Below are 18,824 nucleotides of genomic sequence, written 5' to 3' on the forward strand. Positions count from 1 at the left end.
AAGAGGGGTGGATATGCAGAGCTTCTGGCACAGAAATCAGGACAGCGTGTGTGTAATAACTTGGCCCTTGTTCCTTATTATGAACTGATCATGCCAGGACCTTCTGAAGTGGAGAGGCTGAAATCAGGCTAACTGAAGGAGAACCTTGTAACACAGGTAGTTGGTGATGGTGAATTTTGCAGAAAGGCAGAGAAAAATTACCTAGTTGGGGTTACTTAAATTTTGTTTTTCTTTCTGGTTCTCTTGGAAGTTCTTCCTAAGCCCAGCTCAGTTTTGTGTGTTGCTAATACAATGGGCTCCATTAGAGTCATAAATATAAAGTCCAGAAGGGGGCAATTATGACCATCTAGTCTGATTTCCTACATAACACAGGCCACAAATGTCATGCAGTGACTTTTGCATCACGCCTAATAGCATGCAGTTGATACAAAGTATATCAGAGCATTTTCAAAGACATCCAGTCTTGATTGAAAGACTCCAAGTGATGGAGAATTTAGCACATCCTTTGTTTCAGAGTAGCAGCCGTGTTAGTCTGTATTCGCAAAAAGAAAAGGAGTACTTGGGGCACCTTAGAGACTAACACATTTATTTGAGCATAAGCTTTCGTGAGCTACAGCTCACTTCATCGGATGCATTCTAAGGTGCCACTAGTACTCCTTTTCTTTTTGCACATCCTTTGTGGATCTGTTCGTATGGTTTACTTCCCTCATAGCTAAAAACACTGCCCTTCGTTTTCAGTTGGACCTTGCTTGTGTTCAGTTTCCAGCCAGTGAATTTTATTGGAGTAGAAGTATGTGCGTCTGGGGGCAGGGGCAGCAGAGGCAGAGAAGGAGCAGGTAATGATGAACCTTCTTGGCTCTATTTTGTGGGACTCGATTTTACCCTTGGAACAAAAGCTTCATTCCACTGGATGGAGATGGTATGTAGAAAACCTGGACAAGGGAGTGGAGCAGTGCTTAGTTTGTAATGAAAGAGGTGCTGGGGCTGAAGCAATTTGTTATTTTCATCACTGACACGGCAAACCCAGAGGTGCTGGGGCTCAGCCCAGGCTGGTACAAATTAAGCACTGTGGGGGAGAGAGAAAGTTTAAATGGACACTGTTAATCACTGTGAGGCTGAGATCGCGGGAGTCTCATTTAGATCCGGCATTTCATAATCTTCTCCTGGTCATTGATAAGCCACAGCAGGCCCAGGTCATAGGACACATGTTTGCATTTGCAGAGGAAACTGGCCACCTGGGTCCAGGTGGTGCCGATGGGGTTGCTTTTAGTGATTCCATCCCTGAAAGGAAGGTTACAGGACTGGTGTTAATACAGGTCTGCAAAGAGAAGGACTCTGCCTCTATCCCAGCCTGAGGAGAGCAGCTTCTCACTGCAGCCAGAGGGTAGCCCCAGCCATGTTTCTCCTTGCTCTCCACTCACAGCCCTGCATTGCAGCACCCATCCTCCTACATGAGTGTCTGGCTAGACCCTATTAAGATGGCAGGATCAGAGCTGAGCATTGCAAGCTTCATCTCCCTGCGGTGTGGGCCGAGGGCAGAGGGGCAGGGAACATCCTCCACTGGGAAACATTCCTGCTTCCAAACTGCACAGGGCCTTTCCTCTGCCTTGGCAGGTGACATGGAGTCAAAGCCAGGGACAGAGCGGTATAGAGAACACCAAGGGAATCCCACAGCGCTGCAGGGGGAAATGCCAGAGCTCCCCCCAGGAATGGCAGTTCTCTCCCCTCCCCTGCTCCCACTCCATTCCAGTCTGGGAGTGTCTTCCTCCACTTGCCTGGGCCCAGCAAGGGGGACACTGAGTTCCTGTGCTTGGCTCCACAGGAACCCCTGCTGGTCAGGTAGAGCAATTGCAAACTAATCAGTAATAAGTCACCAGGACCAGACGGTATTCACCCAACAGTTCTGAAGGAACTCAAATGTGAAATTGCAGAACTAATAACTGTAGTTTGTAACCTGTCATTTAAATCAGTTTCTGAACCAGATGACGGGAGGATAGCTAATGTGAGGCCAATTTTTAAAAAGGGCTCCAGAGGTGATCCTGGCAATTACAGGTGGGTACGCCTGACTTCAGTACCAAGCAAACTGGTTGAAAACCGAGTAAAGAACTAAATTGTCAGACACATAGATGAACATAATTTGTTGGGGAAGAGTCAGCATGGTTTTTGTAAAGGGAAATCATGCCTCACCAATCTACTAGAATTCTTTCAGGGGGTCAAAAAGCATGTGGACAACAGGGATCCAGTGGATATAGGAAGCCTTTGACAAGGTCCCTCACCAAAGGCTCTTAAGCAAAGTAAGCTGTCATGGGATAAGAAGGAAGGTCCTCTCATGGATTGGTAACTGGTTAAAAGATAGGAAACAGAGTAGGAATAAATGATCAGTTTTCAGAATGGAGAGAGGTAAATAGTGGTGTCCCCCGAGGGTCTGTACTGGGACCAGTCCTATTCAACATATTCATAAATGATCTGGGAAAGGGGGTAAACAGTGAGGTGGCAAAATTTGCAGACGATACAAAACTACTCCAGATAATTAAGTCCCAGGCAGACTGCGAAGAGCTACAAAAGGATCTTTCAGAATTGGGTGACTGGGCAACAAAATGGCGGATGAAATTCAATGTTGATAAATGCAAAATAATGCACACTGGAAAGCATAATCCCAACTATACATATAAAATGATGGGGTCTAAATTAGCTTTTACCACTCAAGAAAGAGATCTTGGAGTCATTGGATAGTCATTTCTCTGAAAACATCCACTCACTTGGCTTAACTGTGAAATCTTCGGTGAGCTTAAACTCAAAAAGGAAGCTTACAAGAGGTGGAAATTTGGACAGATGACTGGGGAGGAGTGTAAAAATATTGCTAGAGCATGCAGGGGTGTAATCAGGAAGGCCAAGGCACAATTGGAGTTGCAACTAGCAAGGGATGTGAAGGGTAACAAGTGGGTTTCTACAGGTATGTTAGCAACAAGAATAAAGTCAGGGAAAGTGTGGGACCCTTACTGAATGGGGGAGGCAACATAATGACAGATGACGTGGAAAAAGCTGAAGTACTCGATGCTTTTTTTTGCCTCGGTCTTCACAGAAAAGGTCAGCTCCCAGGCTGCTGAACTGGGCAACACAGTATGGGGAGGAGGTGAGCAGCCCTCAGTGGTGAAGGAACAGGTTAAGGACTATTTAGAAAAGCTGGACATGCACAAGTCCATGGGTCCAGATCTAATGCATCCAAGGCTGCTGACGGAGTTGACGGATGTGATTGCAGAGCCATTGGCCATTATCTTTGAAAATTTATGGCAATCGGGAGAAGTCCCGGATGACTGGAAAAAGGCAAATGTAGTGCCCATATTTAAAAAAGGGAAGAAAGAGAACCCAGGGAACTACAGACTGGTCAGCCTCACTTCAGCCCCTGGCAAAATCATGGAGCAGGTCCTCAAGGAATCCATTTTGAAGCACTTGGAGGAGAGGAAGGTGATCAGGAACAGTCAACATGGATTCACCAAGGTCAAGTCATGCCTGACCATCCTGATTGCCTTCTATGATGAAATAACTGGCTCTGTGGATATGGGGAAAGCGGTGGACATGATTTATCTTGACTTTAGCTAAGCTTTTGATACAGTCTCCCACAGTATTCTTGCCAGCAAGTTAAAAAAGTATTGGATTGGATGGATGGACTATAAAGTGGATAGAAAGCTGGCTAGATTGTCGGGCTCAATAGGTAGTGATCAATGGCTAGATGTCTAGTTGGCAGCTGGTATCAAGCGGAGTGCCCCAGGGGTCAGTCCTGGGCCCGGTTTTGTTCAACATCTTTATTAATGATCTGGATGATGGGATTAATTGCACGCTCAGCAAGTTCACAGAGGACACTAAGGAGGGGGGAGAGGTAGATAAGATGGACAGTAGGGATAGGGTCCAGAGTGACCTAGACAAATTAGAGGATTGGGCCACAAGAAATCTGATGAGGTTCAACAACGACAAGCGCAGAGTCCTGTACTTAGGAAGGAAGAATCCCACGCATCGCTACAGTCTGGGGACCGACTGGCTAAGCAGCAGTTCTGCAGAAAAGGACCTGGGGATTACAATGGATGAGAAGCTGGATATGAGTCAGCAGTGTGCCCTTGTTGTAAAGAAGACCAAAGGAGTGAAGTGATTATTCCCCTCTATTTGGCACTGGTGAGGCCACACCTGGAGTATTGCGTCCGGTTTTGGTCCACCCACTACAGAAGGGATGTGGACAAATTGGAGAGAGTCCAGCGGAGGGCACATGACTTATGAGGAGAGGCTGAGGGAACTGGGCTTGTTTAATCTGGAGAAGAGAAGAGTGAGGGGGGATTTGATAGCAGCCTTCAACTACCTGGAGCGGGGTTCCAAAGAGGATGGAGCTTGGCTGTTCTCTGTGGTGGCAGATGACAGAACAAGGAGCAGTGGTCTCCAGTTGCAGCGGGGGAGGTCTAGGTTGGATATTAGGAAACACTATTTCACTACGAGGGTGGTGAAGCACTGGAATGGGTTATCTAGGGAGGTGGTGGAATCTCCATCCTTAGAGGTTTTTAAGGCCGGGCTTGACAAAGCCTTGGCTGGGATGATTTAGTTGGTGTTGGTCCTGCTTTGAGCAGGGGCTTGGACTAGATGATCTCCTGAGGTCTCTTCCAACCGTATTCTATTATTCTCAGTGTTACTTACTTCTCCTTATAACACAAGGACTAGGCGTCACCAAATGAAATGAATAGGCACTAGGTTTAAAACAAACAAAAGGAAGTATTTCTTCACACAACGCACAGTCAACCTGTGGAACTCCTTGCCAGAGGATGCTGTGAAGGCCAAGACTATAACTGGGTTCAAAAAAGAACTAGAGAAATTCATGGAGGATAGGTCCATCAATGGCTATTAGCCAGAATAAGCAGAAATGGTGTTCCTATCCTCTGTTTGCCAGAAGTTGGGAAGGGGTAACAGGGGGGATGGATCATTTGATGATTCCCTGTTCTGTTCATTCCCTCTGGGGCACCTGGCATTGGCCACTGTCAGAAGACAGGACACTGGGCTGAATGGACCTTTGGTCTGACCCAGTCTGGCCGTTCTTACGTTCTTAACCCTAGGCTGGAGGATGCTCCATCACTCTGTGGGGATGGCACACGGGCAGTCTGGGTGCGCAGAGGCTCTGTGAGGGGCATGAGCAGGACTCCCTGTGCTACCTACAATATGCAGAGCTCAGGCTTCCAAGAGCCCCCAAGATAGCAGAACCTCTGCAGTGTGCCTCACAGCCCTTTTTGGTTCCCTGCTGGTTAGCATTGGAGTCCTCTCAATTAGGCAAGAGTGGGTGCCTCATTGTGAGGTCACTGGGATGCTGGAGAGCCCTGGAATCAGCTCATTAGGAAATCGGCCAACATCAGGCAGCAGAGGGGCTTGCTCCGCAGCATCAGGCAACATCCTGTTCTCTCTACGCTCTGAGTGATGGGTATGAACGGCCCTGATCACTCATGGGAGAAATCCTCCCTCCTGTCTTCACCTTTACGGTACCTGCGATATATTTGTCCTGCACTGTTCACGCCGTAGACAGAGCCTTCGGTCCCGACCTCAATCATGGACAGCTTGCCGGGAATGTTCTGCCACCTGGATCCGGCACAAGAGTCCGGGGTGACAGCAAACCGGAAGTAGATATCATCGGCTGAGTTAACGCCCCAGCAGCCCCACAAGCCACAGCTGTAGTACTTCAGACTTCCTGCAATATTGACCCAGGGCAAGGTGGAGGCGTTGTTGACAGAGACCGCTGCCGGACGAGACAGACAGTAGATGCCACCGTTCATGCTGACACCAGCGACGAACACGTCTCCACCCGCGTCAATTTGCTTGAGCAGCCCTAAAAACAAACAAGGGTAAAACAATGTTCCGAGGAAAGAGCAGGGCTGGAGCAGCATGGAGAAAATAAGGACGTAAACCACCTATTGAGAACTCAGCAAGAAATATAACTAGAGACCAGGGGTGAGAGGAGAAAGAGATATCAGTCAGAGAAGTGCGGTCTAGTGTTTGGAGCAGTGGCCTGAGAATCAGGATTCCTGGGTTTGGTTGCCAGTCCTCTCCCAACTTGCTTAATGGCTCTTGGAAAGTCACTTAGGGCAAAAAGGGCCTGGTTTTAAGAGGTACTGAGCACCGAGAGCTCCCATTGACACCAGTGGGAGTCGTCACTGCTTAGCACCGCTGGAAATCAGGACGTCTTAGTCAGGTGCTAACATTTGTGCACTCCGGTTTGGAAACATGGACATTACTCTCTCAGTGTCCGGAATATGGGGCCAGTAAATGTTCCCGACTCACAGGGGGCTTGTGAGTGTCGGGGCGTGTGTACACACTCTATTGCACCAGTTTAAATTTCCCTAATTTAATTCAACTGTTGTGGGGACATTTAGTTTGCTTTAAGAGGATCTGATTTCGGTTTACCGTAAGTTGATTAGGCCTTGTCTACACAAGAAGGTTGCACTGCTTTAACCAGTGGTGTGAATTTAAACTGATTTATGAAGCCAGTGTAAACCCCTGTAGTACAATGCCCCTAAGATTTCAGGATTGTCACCTATCAGTATGTCACTCTGAAGCATAGAACGTCCAGACTCCACAGAGTACGTGGTCCAACTGCCACACCTGTGTGATAGCCTGGGCCTTCATCTACTAGCACCGGTCTGCAGGTGCTTATACCCAGGGGATATGCTGGTAAAAGGTACCTTTATACTGATAGGTTTCAGAGTAACAGCCGTGTTAGTCTGTATTCGTAAAAAGAAAAGGAGTACTTGTGGCACCTTAGAGACTAACCAGTTTATTTGAGCATGAGCTTTCGTGAGCTACAGCTCACTTCATCGGATGCATAGCATATCGTGGAAACTGCAGAAGACATTATATACACACAGAGACCATGAAACAAAACTTCTTACCAGCAGGAGAGTGGGGTGGGAGGAAGTTTTGTTTCATGGTCTCTGTGTGTATATAATGTCTTCTGCAGTTTCCACGATATGCTATGCATCCGATGAAGTGAGCTGTAGCTCACGAAAGCTCATGCTCAAATAAACTGGTTAGTCTCTAAGGTGCCACAAGTACTCCTTTTCTTTTTACTTTATACTGATATAACCCCAAGTGTAGAAAGTTATATGGATGTAGCTATTTTGGTAGAAAAATCACACTCCTAGCCAACATGGTCAAACTGTGTACAAACCATGTGTACACAGGCCTGTGTGAACATTCTGATTTCAGTTTAAGGACTGGACTATGTGTGTTTTTATACTGCTTTTTGTCAGTCTGGAAACACTTAGAATGAAATCAATGCCACCCCACAGTGAAGACACAATGAGACCAGTAACAAGGAGCTCGTATCAGCATAGCTTATTTCACTACATTTCCCCAAATAATCTATACGGACATAAGCACCTTCCTACCTGTGCAACGGCATCCACACTCGGGGGTTGCACCAATTCTACTAGATCAGCTTCCTTATAGAGTTGATGCTACAAAACCGGTACCAATGTAACTATATAGGCAAGCTGTAGTCAAATCTGAAGAGTGGCCTATCTGGCGGGAATTGTGTCGATAGCCTGGGGTAGGAGTTTGGAACTGGGCACAGGATCCTGACAGAGGCTCTTTTTGTCGTCCCCACGACATAGCAAAGCTCATACGTTACCTGTGACCTTTTTCCAGCTTCCTCCCACCAGCTTGTAGATGTTGTTGTTCTTGTTCACACCCCAGACTCCAGCCGGACCAACCGTGACGTGTTTCAAGGAGCCCGGCAGCTGGACCCAGCTGTCTCCATACAGAGTGTAAACATTGCCTGCGGTGTTCACTCCAAACACCTGCCCATTACTTGCATCAATCTGCTTTAATGACCCCGGCATCTCCATGCAGTCCAGAGCTGAAAAGCATACGGAGAATGTTCATGCACGTGGACTTGTTAGCAAGCAGGAGAAATAGTCACAAAAGAGAGAGAGCTTGGGGTCTGGGTGGCTGTGGATATAGAGACCTTTGCTTACATGTCCCTCACTGGTCTGAATCCAGAATAGGAGGGTGGTGGCCCAGTGTTCTTACCACCTAATATGTGCTTGGAGGCCCGTGTGAAATGATTTTGGGGGTCCCATTCTAGTTCCCAAAGTATTAGAATAGCAGCGGGAGCTAATTGGCTCTGTGTTGCCCCCCACAACAGAAAGGCCAAGGGTTATCTCAACCACAGAGACGGAGCTCCAGTCTCACCACTACAGGTGGTCTCTCCTGGTCAGAGCTGAGCCGCATTATGGGGGAAGCTTCCCCTGCCCCTGCCCAGACAGCACTGGGGATTAACAGAGGGCTTATGGCTCCAGAGCTGGGGATCTTTCACCAGAGCTGATGTCACATAAACCATCCCGCTCCTTCTCACAGCCCCGGGGCAGCAAGGCTGGGGTCAGCGAGGGGCCAGGGAGCAGGCTTGGGCCTGCCTGCATGTGGCGGGGGTGCTGCAGTGCCCACAGGACCCTGGCAGCTGGTGGTGTCTGGGCAGCAGGAAAGAGGAGCCCATGGCTTTGTCCCCCTTCACCCCCGACCTCTCCACCTGCAGGCTGGGCAGCACCATGCTCTGTCCCCACGGGCCCGGCCTCCTGCCCCACCCTGTGTGTCAGGGCTTCTGTCAGCCCCAGCGCGTGAGATCTTTGGGCAGGGGGAGCCCAACGGGCTCATGCTCTGGGGCACCGTCTGCAATTCTGGTCTCCCATGTTTAAGAAAGATGAATTCAATTGAGAAGAGGTGCAGAGAAGGGCTACTAGGTTGATCGAAGGAATGGAGAACCTACCTTATGAGAGGAAACTCAAAGAGCTTGTAAAAAGAAAAGGAGTACTTGTGGCACCTTAGAGACTAACCAGTTTATTTGAGCATGAGCTTTCGTGAGCTACAGCTCACTTCATCGGATGCATAGCATATCGTGGAAACTGCAGAAGACATTATATACACACAGAGACCATGAAACAAAACTTCCTCCCACCTCACTCCCCCGCTGGCAACAGCTTATCTAAAGTGATCCTCAAGTAGAGCCATTTCCAGCACAAATCCAGGTTTTCTCACCCTTCCCCCCCCACACACACACATACAAATTCACTCTCCTGCTGGCAACAGCCCATCCCCCTTTGAAACCCCTCTTTATAATGCGCATGATAATCAAGGTGGTTCACCTCCAGCACTAATCCAGGTTTTCTCACCCCCCCCCACACCCCCCCCTTTTTTTTCCAAAAACCACACACACAAACTCATTCTCCGAGGTGGGAGGAAGTTTTGTTTCATGGTCTCTGTGTGTATATAATGTCTTCTGCAGTTTCCACGATATGCTATGCATCCAATGAAGTGAGCTGTAGCTCACGAAAGCTCATGCTCAAATAAACTGGTTAGTCTCTAAAGTGCCACAAGTACTCCTTTTCTTTTTACGAATACAGACTAACACGGCTGTTACTCTGAAACCTGTCAAAGAGCTTGGTTTGTTTAGTCTAACCAAAAGAAGGCTATATGATTGCTCTCTATAAATACATCAGAGAGATAAACCAGGAGGGAGAGGAGTTATTTAAGTTAAGTGCCAATGTGGACCCTGGAACAAATGGATACAAACTGGCCATCAACAAGTTTAGGCTTGAAATTAGGTGAACATTTCTGACCATGAGAGGAGTGAAGTTCTGGAGCAGCCTCCCAAGAGCAACAGTGGGGTCAAAAATCAAAACTGGCTTCAAGACTGAGCTTGACAAGTTTATGGAGGGGATGGTATGACAGGACTGCCTACGATGGTGTATGGCCCATCGGCGACTGCCTGTAGCAAAAATCCCCAAAGGCTGCAGACGGGACACTAGTTGGGGAGGGCTCTGAGTTACTACAGAGAATTCTCTCCCAGGTATCTTCCTGGTGGGTCTTGCCCACATGCTCAGGGTCTAACTGATCACCATATTAGTGGTCGGGAAGGAATTTTCCCTCAGCTCAGACTGGCTGAGACCCTGGTGGTTTTTCTCTTCCTCTGCAGCATGGGGCGTGGGTCACATGCAGGTTTAAACTAATGTAAATGGTGAATTCTCTGTAAATTGAAGTCTTTAAACCATAATTTGAGGACTTCAGGAACTCAGCCAGAGCTCGGGGTCTATTACAGGGGTGGGTTGGTGAGGTTCTGTGTCCTGCAAGGTGCAGGGGGTCAGACTAGATGATCACGATGGTCCCTTGTGACTTCAGTAAGCGTATCTGAGTAAGAATAGACATTGCAATTTTAAACCCAACCAGTGTCCCATAAGTGACTTGCCACAAGATGTCAGAACACGTTAGTATTAGAGCTGAGTGGGTCTAATATTTATTTAATTTTCTTTCTAGATATAGGAATTAGACACAATGCTCCTGTCAGAGATTTCTAAGTTATTATCTGCAAAAAAAAAATTAGAGTTGTCAGTTGCCTAAGTAGCCCCGGGAATCATGGTTAAAGTCCACAAAAATTGTGCATTACTTTGCCTTTATCAACATATAGAAGTCAAACTACACCTACGGGCTGAGCCTGGGGGCAGGGCTGGGAAGCGAGGCCAAGCAGGTGGGAGCAGGTAGCGTGGCTCAGTCAGGGCACAGAGAGCTCCTGCAGAATGGACGGGCAACAGACAACTCAGTGAGACCCTTTAAAAAACCAAATGATCAGGGTTTATATTACTGTCATTGGTGCAGACTGCAGGGGCCAGAATGTGCGAAGGGCAGGCCATGCGCAGAGGAAAATCTGGTCCCCAACCCATGAGCATCTGTCATACAGTCATAGAATATTAGGGTTGGAAGGGACCTCAGGAGGTCATCTAGTCCAACCCCCTGCTCAAAGCAGGACCAATCCCCAAACTCCCCAATCAGCCCCCTCAAGAATTGAACTCACAATGCTGGGTTTAGCAGGCCAATGCTCAAACCACTGAGCTATCCCTCCCCCCGAAAAATGATTGGCAGAAGCCACTTGGTTAAAGAAATCTGATGCTCCAGAGGAGGTTTGAACTCACAACCTCATCATCACTGCTCTATAAATAGTGTGTGTTAACCCATTGGACCACAGAATTGGCTGAAAACAATTCCCCCAAATGTGGCAGTGAATCCACACTCAGTCCTGCACTGGGGCTGACAGACCCACACAGTTGTCTGCAAACCCTTTCCACGAATCACTGTTCCCACGTACCTGAGCTCCCTGCAAGCAGGGGCAGGAGCAGCAGGAACCCCAAGAGCATCATCTTCTCAGCACGCCTTCGATAACACGAGCTCTCCCAGTGGCTGCGGTGGGGCAGTCCAGGGGCTTTTATAGCTCAAGCGCAGCTGCAGACTGAGCAACCTTCCCTCCCCGGGGGTCTCCCTGACATCCTCAATAAGGAAATAGGGAAATTTTTACTTGGCAACACTACACCCTGGAGCAAAGGCTGTTGATCAACTTTATGGGTTTCCTCATAGCAGCTCTGACACTTGATCCCTTGCATGCCAGAAAGCGTGGCAGGTATTGTGTTTTCTAGGTGAGCACTTGGCTGGCCTCCGGGTAATGGAGGGGTTTAAGGATTAAGTGTTTCCCCCTTCCACACCCGTTCGGATTGCTGTGGTTAACATATGGAAGGCAGCCTTCTCCCAACGACCTTGCAAATGTTTGTCTTAGGGGGTAGATACATAGGGTGGACTCAGAAATCCCCAGGAGACTAGATCTCCGGTCACAAGGTACAGTCAGGGAATCAGCCTCCAATTCTCTCTGGGTCTTTTAGCTCCTCAGGTAAGTGGCGTGTGAACTGGCCCCGGGGGTTTTTCACCCCTGTATGAGCTGTGATCCAGGGAAGGAGCTGTTACAGAGCCTCAATGTCTCAGAGCCTCAGTGGCCTGCCCCACCACCAGGCATTCCTCAGTCACTGCATCGGTTCATGCCTAAGGCAGCTGCTTTCTGCTCAGGTATAAATGGGGGCTCCCTGACCTCTAACTCCTGCAAGAGCCCAGCCCCCTTTCTCTGTTCCGAGGCATCCATCTACAGGATAAACCCTTTATTTACGTCTGGGCTAAATGGTGCTGGGGTGCTACAGAGGATCCGCCTTATCTCCCCAATAAGTCCAAAAAGACAGGAAACAAAGGGTAGGAATAAGTGGTCCATTTTCAGAATGGAGAGAAGTAAATAGACGTGCCGCCGGAGGGGCTCGTATTGGTCTGGGACCAGCGCTCTTCAACATATTGATAAATGAGCTACAAAAAGTGGTAATAAGTGAGGTGGCAAAGTTTGCAGATGATACAAAATTACTCAAGATAGTTAAGTCCAAGACAGACTGCGAAGAGTTACAAAGGGACCTCACAAAATTGAGTGACTTGGCAACAAAATGGCAGATGAAATTCAATGTTAAATGCAAAGTAATGCACATGGCAAAATATAATCTCCACTATACATACCAAATGATGGTGCCTAAAATAGCTGTTACCCATCAAGAAAGAGATCTTGGAGTCATTTGCAGTACTCTGGAAGCACTGTGAATGAATTTCTGTTCATAGAAAGCAACAGTTTATTTGCTGAGAGATTTGATTCAGTTCCTAACAGCCAGAAGTTTTCTGTTGAAAATGGATCTACTGACTTTGCTTTAGAAAGACCCAGCGTGGATAGTCTAGAGAAGGTGTCAGATGGAGTAAAAATTGTTAGAAAGGTTGAACAGCCTTCTAACCAAGTGGCTGTGCTAGGCCAGCCTTCTGGGGACGCTATGTTGTTGGAACATGAATGTCTCCATGCTGATTCTTTAAGTAAGCAGTCTGTGACTCAGGTACTGAGGAAAGATTTGGTTGCTGTTTTTTAAGAGCAGAACAGTCTTATCACTGAACCCTCAAGGATGCAGGGGATGGCAGGCAACTCTCATCTCTAGACACTTTGGATATGTCTTGTAGTCTCTTAGTGGACTTGACATCTGATTCTGTGTGGAAGCAGAGGTTGGTAATGGAAGGATAAAAGAACCTTGAGTCTAACTTGCTAGTGAAAATGGATGGTATCTCTTTAAGACAGAGTCCAGCCTTGGAATTGGTAACTGAAGGACATAAATTCACTCCGTGTAGAGGTCAAGCACAGGAGTTTATTACTTACAGCGCTGACAGAGTGTCACCTTGCTTATTAGGCTCAGAGACACTGTCAATCAATTACAATGGAATATGTGGATTTTCCATGGGCGGGAGAAAGTGACGGGGTAGGCAGTCCCACACCCCTGGATAGGTCCAGCAGCAAGACATGATAGCACAGTAGCCAATGGTCAAAGGTTACATAATGTCTCCGCCCATGGTCTCAAGTTAATAAATTAACATCTAACATTGAATTAGTACTTTAATAAATGTATTAGTATAAAATACATGTTGAATTCTGATTTGGGGTCCATAGGAATGAAGAAGCTCCTTTGATTGTCCAACAGGTACATTCCTAGGGTTTAAAGCAAAGAAACAGTAAAAGTATATGGCAATAAAGATTGCTTTTTAAGTTGCTTATTTGTGTTTTAAGGCAGGCATTGGTTCCTGGGAAAGGGAGGTGGGAGGAGGCCATATTTTATATTGACATGTTCCAACCTTTCATAAACTCAAGGTTGGATGTGTGGGAAGAACATCTCCCTACAGAAGAAACTAACACAACAGAAACAGGGCTTCTTTGTTCTATTTGCAACTTTGAATAAGACACAATGATTGGCCTAAACATCTGGCGTTTTGCTGACCAGGCATATTTTAGCAAAAGCAAGGTTATCTTTTGGTTATTCTTCTTTCTCTTAGCTAATCACTATTTGCTAGGCCTCTGACCTCTTGGCCAAACTCTGGCCTTTGGGCCCGTACACAAATCCATATACCAGGTTATTACATCAGCAATGGATTTTAATCCTTCAGTAACAGTTAAGAATCTGAGAACTATAAACAAGCTAGTGTCTGTGTTGATGCAAAGTACCTGACTGACTAGGGGAGAGAAAGACTTGCCCAGCAGGGAAGACATACCTAACCAGCCAATGGATTCTGTTACACAAGAGAGCTCAGATTTTGACCTTACAGGACAGGGAGAAAGGAAAAAATGTTGTCCTACAAATGGAAGCCACAGGTTGAAATGCCAAAACCCCGAGGGTATTGAGCCGAAGACGTGGCATGACAAAAATGCTTGTAAATGTACACTTGTAATGGATTTGATGTTAATGCGAATGTTAACTCTTGTGACGAATGTGTTGCTGATACCAAAACCTGTAAAAATGTACAATGTGCCTCATCTTTTGGAAAACCCTTGACCATGTTGGGAGTGACACATAAGAACACACATGATGTTAAAAGGCCTCGTGACACTGATGTTTCACAGTTAGTGCCTGTAACCAGTCTTGGAACTTTTTATAACAGAAAAGACATTACACACCTGATGTGCTGTATGAAAAGGGAACCTGAGGCACACTACCATATTGCTTTCATGGCTAAATGCCAAGATTCCTACACTATGGAGAACAGTAATAGCTACATTGACTTGATGGTAATTGGGTTCCAGACATTTGCTGGAGCTTGTATGGATAAATTAACTATTTTCATTAGCTCATGGAAAGATCACATAAGACATACAGGAAATATGCTGCAAGAGCAGATCCAATCCACTATTGGTCTAACCAAGTTTTACCTTGGGTTTGTAAAGGAATTCAATAATATTGTTACTTCCATAATGAACCTAACAAAGAAAAAGCCTCTTGTAATCAAACATGATTTTGATGAACCGTTTCTGTTATACACTGATACTTCTAATATTGGGTTCGAAGCTGGAGTAATACAGAAACAAGAATGGGAAGTTCCTATGATGCATTCAGCAGTGTCTGGAACACCCTTTCCTTCATCACTTTTGCATTCGGTGTTTGATGTTATCTGATTAAAATATGACCATGTAGATCATTGTTGCTTCCAATTGTTCTATAATTGCAACAAATCTTGTACAAAATGTGGCATGTAAGGTGTCTATGGAAAGGTTAAGATTCACTGAATACGATTATGCTATTTGTATGCGTGTATCACTTTTGTATCTGAAGTTATGAGTATTGGCTCTATACCAGCACTCCCAGCTATCTTTGAGACACCACTGACTTCCTGAGGAAACTACAATCCATCGGTGATCTTCCTGAAAACAGGTTTCAGAGTAACAGCCGTGTTAGTCTGTATTCGCAAAAAGAAAAGGAGTACTTGTGGCACCTTAGAGACTAACCAATTTATTTGAGCCTAAGCTTTTGTGAGCTACAGCTCACTTCATCGGATGCATACTGTGGAAACTGCAGAAGACATTATATACACAGACACCATGAAACAATACCTCCTCCCACCCCACTCTCCTGCTGGTAATAGCTTATCTAAAGTGATCACTCTCCTTACAGTGTGTATGATAATCAAGTTGGGCCATTTCCAGCACAAATCCAGGTTTTCTCACCCTCCCCCCAAAAAACACACACACACAAACTCACTCTCCTGCTGGTAATAGCTTATCCAAAGTGACCACTCTCCCTACAATGTGCATGATAATCAAGGTGGGTGACTTCCAGCACAAATCCAGGTCCTCTCACCCCCCCACCCCCACCCCCACACAAACCCACTCTCCCACTGGCAATAGCCCATCCAAAGCGACCACTCTCCCCACAGTGTAAGGAGAGTGGTCAGTTTGGATGAGCCACCACCAGCAGGAGAGCGAGCCCGTACGTGTGCGTGGGGGGGGAGGGGCGAGAAAACCCGGATCCGTGCTGGAAATGGCCCACCCCGACCACCATGCACACTGCAGGGAGAGCGGCCACCCCGGATGAGCCACCACCAGCAGGAGAGCGAGTCCGTGCGTGCACGGGGTGGGGGGGGCGAGAAAACCCGGATCCGTGCTGGAAATGTGGGCCACCTTGATTATCATGCACATTGTAGGGAGAGTGGTCACTTTGGATAAGCTATTACCAGCAGGAGAGTGGGGTGGGAGGAGGTATTGTTTCATGGTGTCTGTGTATATAATGTCTTCTGCAGTTTCCACAGTATGCACCCGATGAAGTGAGCTGTAGCTCACAAAAGCTTAGGCTCAAATAAATTGGTTAGTCTCTAAGGTGCCACAAGTACTCCTTTTCTTCTTCCTGAAAACACCATCCTGGCCACTATGGATGTAGAAGCCCTCTACACCAACATTCCACACAAAGATGGACTACAAGCCGTCAGGAACAGTATCCCCGATAATGTCACGGCAAACCTGGTGGCTGAACTTTGTGACTTTGTCCTCACCCATAACTATTTCACATTTGGGGACAATATATACCTTCAAATCAGCGGCACTGCTATGGGTACCCGCATGGCCCCACAGTATGCCAACATTTTTATGGCTGACTTAGAACAACGCTTCCTCAGCTCTCGTCCCCTAATGCCCCTACTCTACTTGCGCTACATTGATGACATCTTCATCATTTGGACCCATGGAAAAGAAGCCCTTGAGGAATTCCACCATGATTTCAACAATTTCCATCCCACCATCAACCTCAGCCTAGACCAGACCACACAAGAGATCCACTTCCTGGACACTACGGTGCTAATAAGCGATGGTCACATAAACACCACCCTATACCAGAAACCTACTTACCGCTATGCCTATCTACATGCCTCCAGCTTTCATCCAGACCACACCATACGATCCATTGTCTACAGCCAAGCTCTATGATACAACCGCATTTGCTCCAACCCCTCAGACAGAGACAAACACCTACAAGATCTCTATCAAGCATTCTTACAACTACAATACCCACCTGCTGAAGTGAAGAAACAGATTGACAGAGCCAGAAGAGTACCCAGAAGTCACCTACTACAGGACAGGCCCAACAAAGAAAATAACAGAACGCCACTAGCCGTCACCTTCAGCCCCCAACTAAAACATCTCCAACGCATCCTCAAGGATCTACAACCTATCCTGAAGGACGACCCATCACTCTCACAGATCTTGGGAGACAGGCCAGTCCTTGCTTACAGACAGCCCTCCAACCTGAAGCAAATACTCACCAGCAACCCCACACCACACAACAGAACCACTAACCCAGGAACCTATCCTTGCAACAAAGCCCGTTGCCAACTGTGTCCACATATCTATTCAGGGGACACCATCATAGGGCCTAATCGCATCAGCCACACTATTAGAGGCTCGTTCACCTGCACATCTACCAATGTGATATATGCCATCATGTGCCAGCAATGGCCCTCTGCCATGTACATTGGCCAAACTGGACAGTCTCTATGTAAAAGAATAAATGGACACAAATCAGACGTCAAGAATTATAACATTCAAAATCAGTCGGACAACACTTCAATCTCTCTGGTCACTCGATTACAGACCTAAAAATTGCAATTCTTCAACAAAAAAACTTCAAAAACAGACTCCAATGAAAGACTGCTGAATTGGAATTAATTTGCAAACTGGATACAGTTAACTTAGGCTTGAATAGAGACTGGGAGTGGATGGGTCATTACACAAAGTAAAACTATTTCCCCATGTTTATTCCCCCCCTCCACCCCTCACTGTTCCTCAGACATTCTTGTCAACTGCTGGAAATGGCCCACCTTGATTATCACTACAAAATGCTTTTTCCCCCCCGCTCTCAAGCTGGTAATAGCTCACCTTACCTGATCACTCTCCTTACAGTGTGTATGTAACACCCATTGTTTCATGTTCTCTGTGTATAGAAATCTCCCCACTGTATTTTCCACAGTATGCATCCGATGAAGTGAGCTGTAGCCCACGAAAGCTTATGCTCAAATAAATTGGTTAGTCTCTAAGGTGCCACAAGTCCTCCTTTTCTTTATTCAAATTAAGTGGCTCATAAGAAGGACACTTAACTCACAATGGAAGAGACCCATCTACACTGAATGGTCGTCCTGTGAACGTTCTGTCTGTGGTATAGGTAATGGCTTCTTCTGTGACTAAGCAAAATCATGCATGGACATGTGACTTGCCCATGTGACTCCAAAATTCCAACTCTCCTGTAATTTTCCATTAGCTGTGCTGAGGGCTTTGTTTGAAACCATGAATTTCCCTCCACATGGCAGAAGCTATAAAAGGAGCTGGAAACATCTCCATTTTGCCTTTTTCCTGCTCAAACCGCTGGACTATGGACTTATACTAATGGGAGCATCTAACCAAGGGGCTGAAGACCTTCCAATGATTTGGAAGCAACCAGCAATTTGACTTAAGAGAGCAGTTTATTCCATCACTGCTGAACCAAGAACTTTGCAATTATTGTGTGTATTTGATTCCTTTAACCAATTTTAACTCACTTTCTTTCTTTCTTTCTATAAATAAACCTTTAGATTTTAGATACTAAAGGATTGGCAACAGCGTGATTATTGGGTAAGATCTGAGTTATATATTGACCTGAGTGTGTGGCTGGTCCTTTGGGATCAGAAGAACCTTTTCTTTTGTTTTAAAGAACCACTCATCTTTAAGTCTAGTGTCTGCGTGTTGAATCTAGGACTGGGATACCTCAGGAAACTGCTTCCCTGACTTCTTGCTAACAGTGTAGTGAGACAGAAGTTTACATTTGTTGCTGGTTTGGTATATTTTATGGAAGAAAACCACCAGTTTTGGGGTGTGTCTGCCATATTTCTCAGCAGTTTGTCCTGAATTTGGTATTCTCAGTTGTGACCCATAAAGGCACAGTTACAGAAGGGATCCTTACTGTTACAAACAACATATGTAAGACAGTTTACAAACCTTATGTTTTTAAGACCCCATGTGCTCTGTCGTACTTACTTTAAAAACTAACTAAGCAATGCATATACTTGTATTGATGTCATGGCCCCACTGAACTGTATATCAAAACTAATGTGGCCCTATACATGTCACGGATTGT

At 46.3% G+C, this 18,824-nt stretch overlaps 1 protein-coding gene across 1 annotated transcript; it reads right to left on the reverse strand.

The window, feature by feature from the left end:
* Window positions 1–684: 684 nt before the first annotated feature.
* On the reverse strand, window positions 685–11,230 carry LOC119563801 (fish-egg lectin-like). The gene is made up of 4 exons (XM_043529959.1): window positions 11,156–11,230; window positions 7,652–7,879; window positions 5,512–5,851; window positions 685–1,281 (listed from the first exon to the last, which is right to left on the reverse strand). Exons 1-4 carry the CDS (start codon window positions 11,205–11,207, stop codon window positions 1,137–1,139), a joined length of 765 nt encoding a protein of 254 aa, XP_043385894.1. The 5' UTR covers window positions 11,208–11,230; the 3' UTR covers window positions 685–1,136.
* Window positions 11,231–18,824: the final 7,594 nt, after the last annotated feature.

The sequence above is a fragment of the Chelonia mydas genome, chromosome 15 (assembly GCF_015237465.2).
Source record: "Chelonia mydas isolate rCheMyd1 chromosome 15, rCheMyd1.pri.v2, whole genome shotgun sequence".
Lineage (NCBI taxonomy): Eukaryota > Metazoa > Chordata > Testudines > Cheloniidae > Chelonia > Chelonia mydas.

What these genes read in the sequence shown, in the direction of transcription:
- LOC119563801 (XM_043529959.1), bottom strand. Translation starts at nt 11,207, where the DNA reads ATGATGCTCTTGGGGTTCCTGCTGCTCCTGCCCCTGCTTGCAGGGAGC. An exon ending in AAGCTGGAAAAAGGTCACAG is followed by an intron (nt 5,852 to 7,651) that starts GTAACGTATGAG and finishes GTTTGTTTTTAG; the next exon opens with GGCTGCTCAAGCAAATTGAC. An exon ending in GCAGGACAAATATATCGCAG is followed by an intron (nt 1,282 to 5,511) that starts GTACCGTAAAGG and finishes CCTTCCTTTCAG; the next exon opens with GGATGGAATCACTAAAAGCA.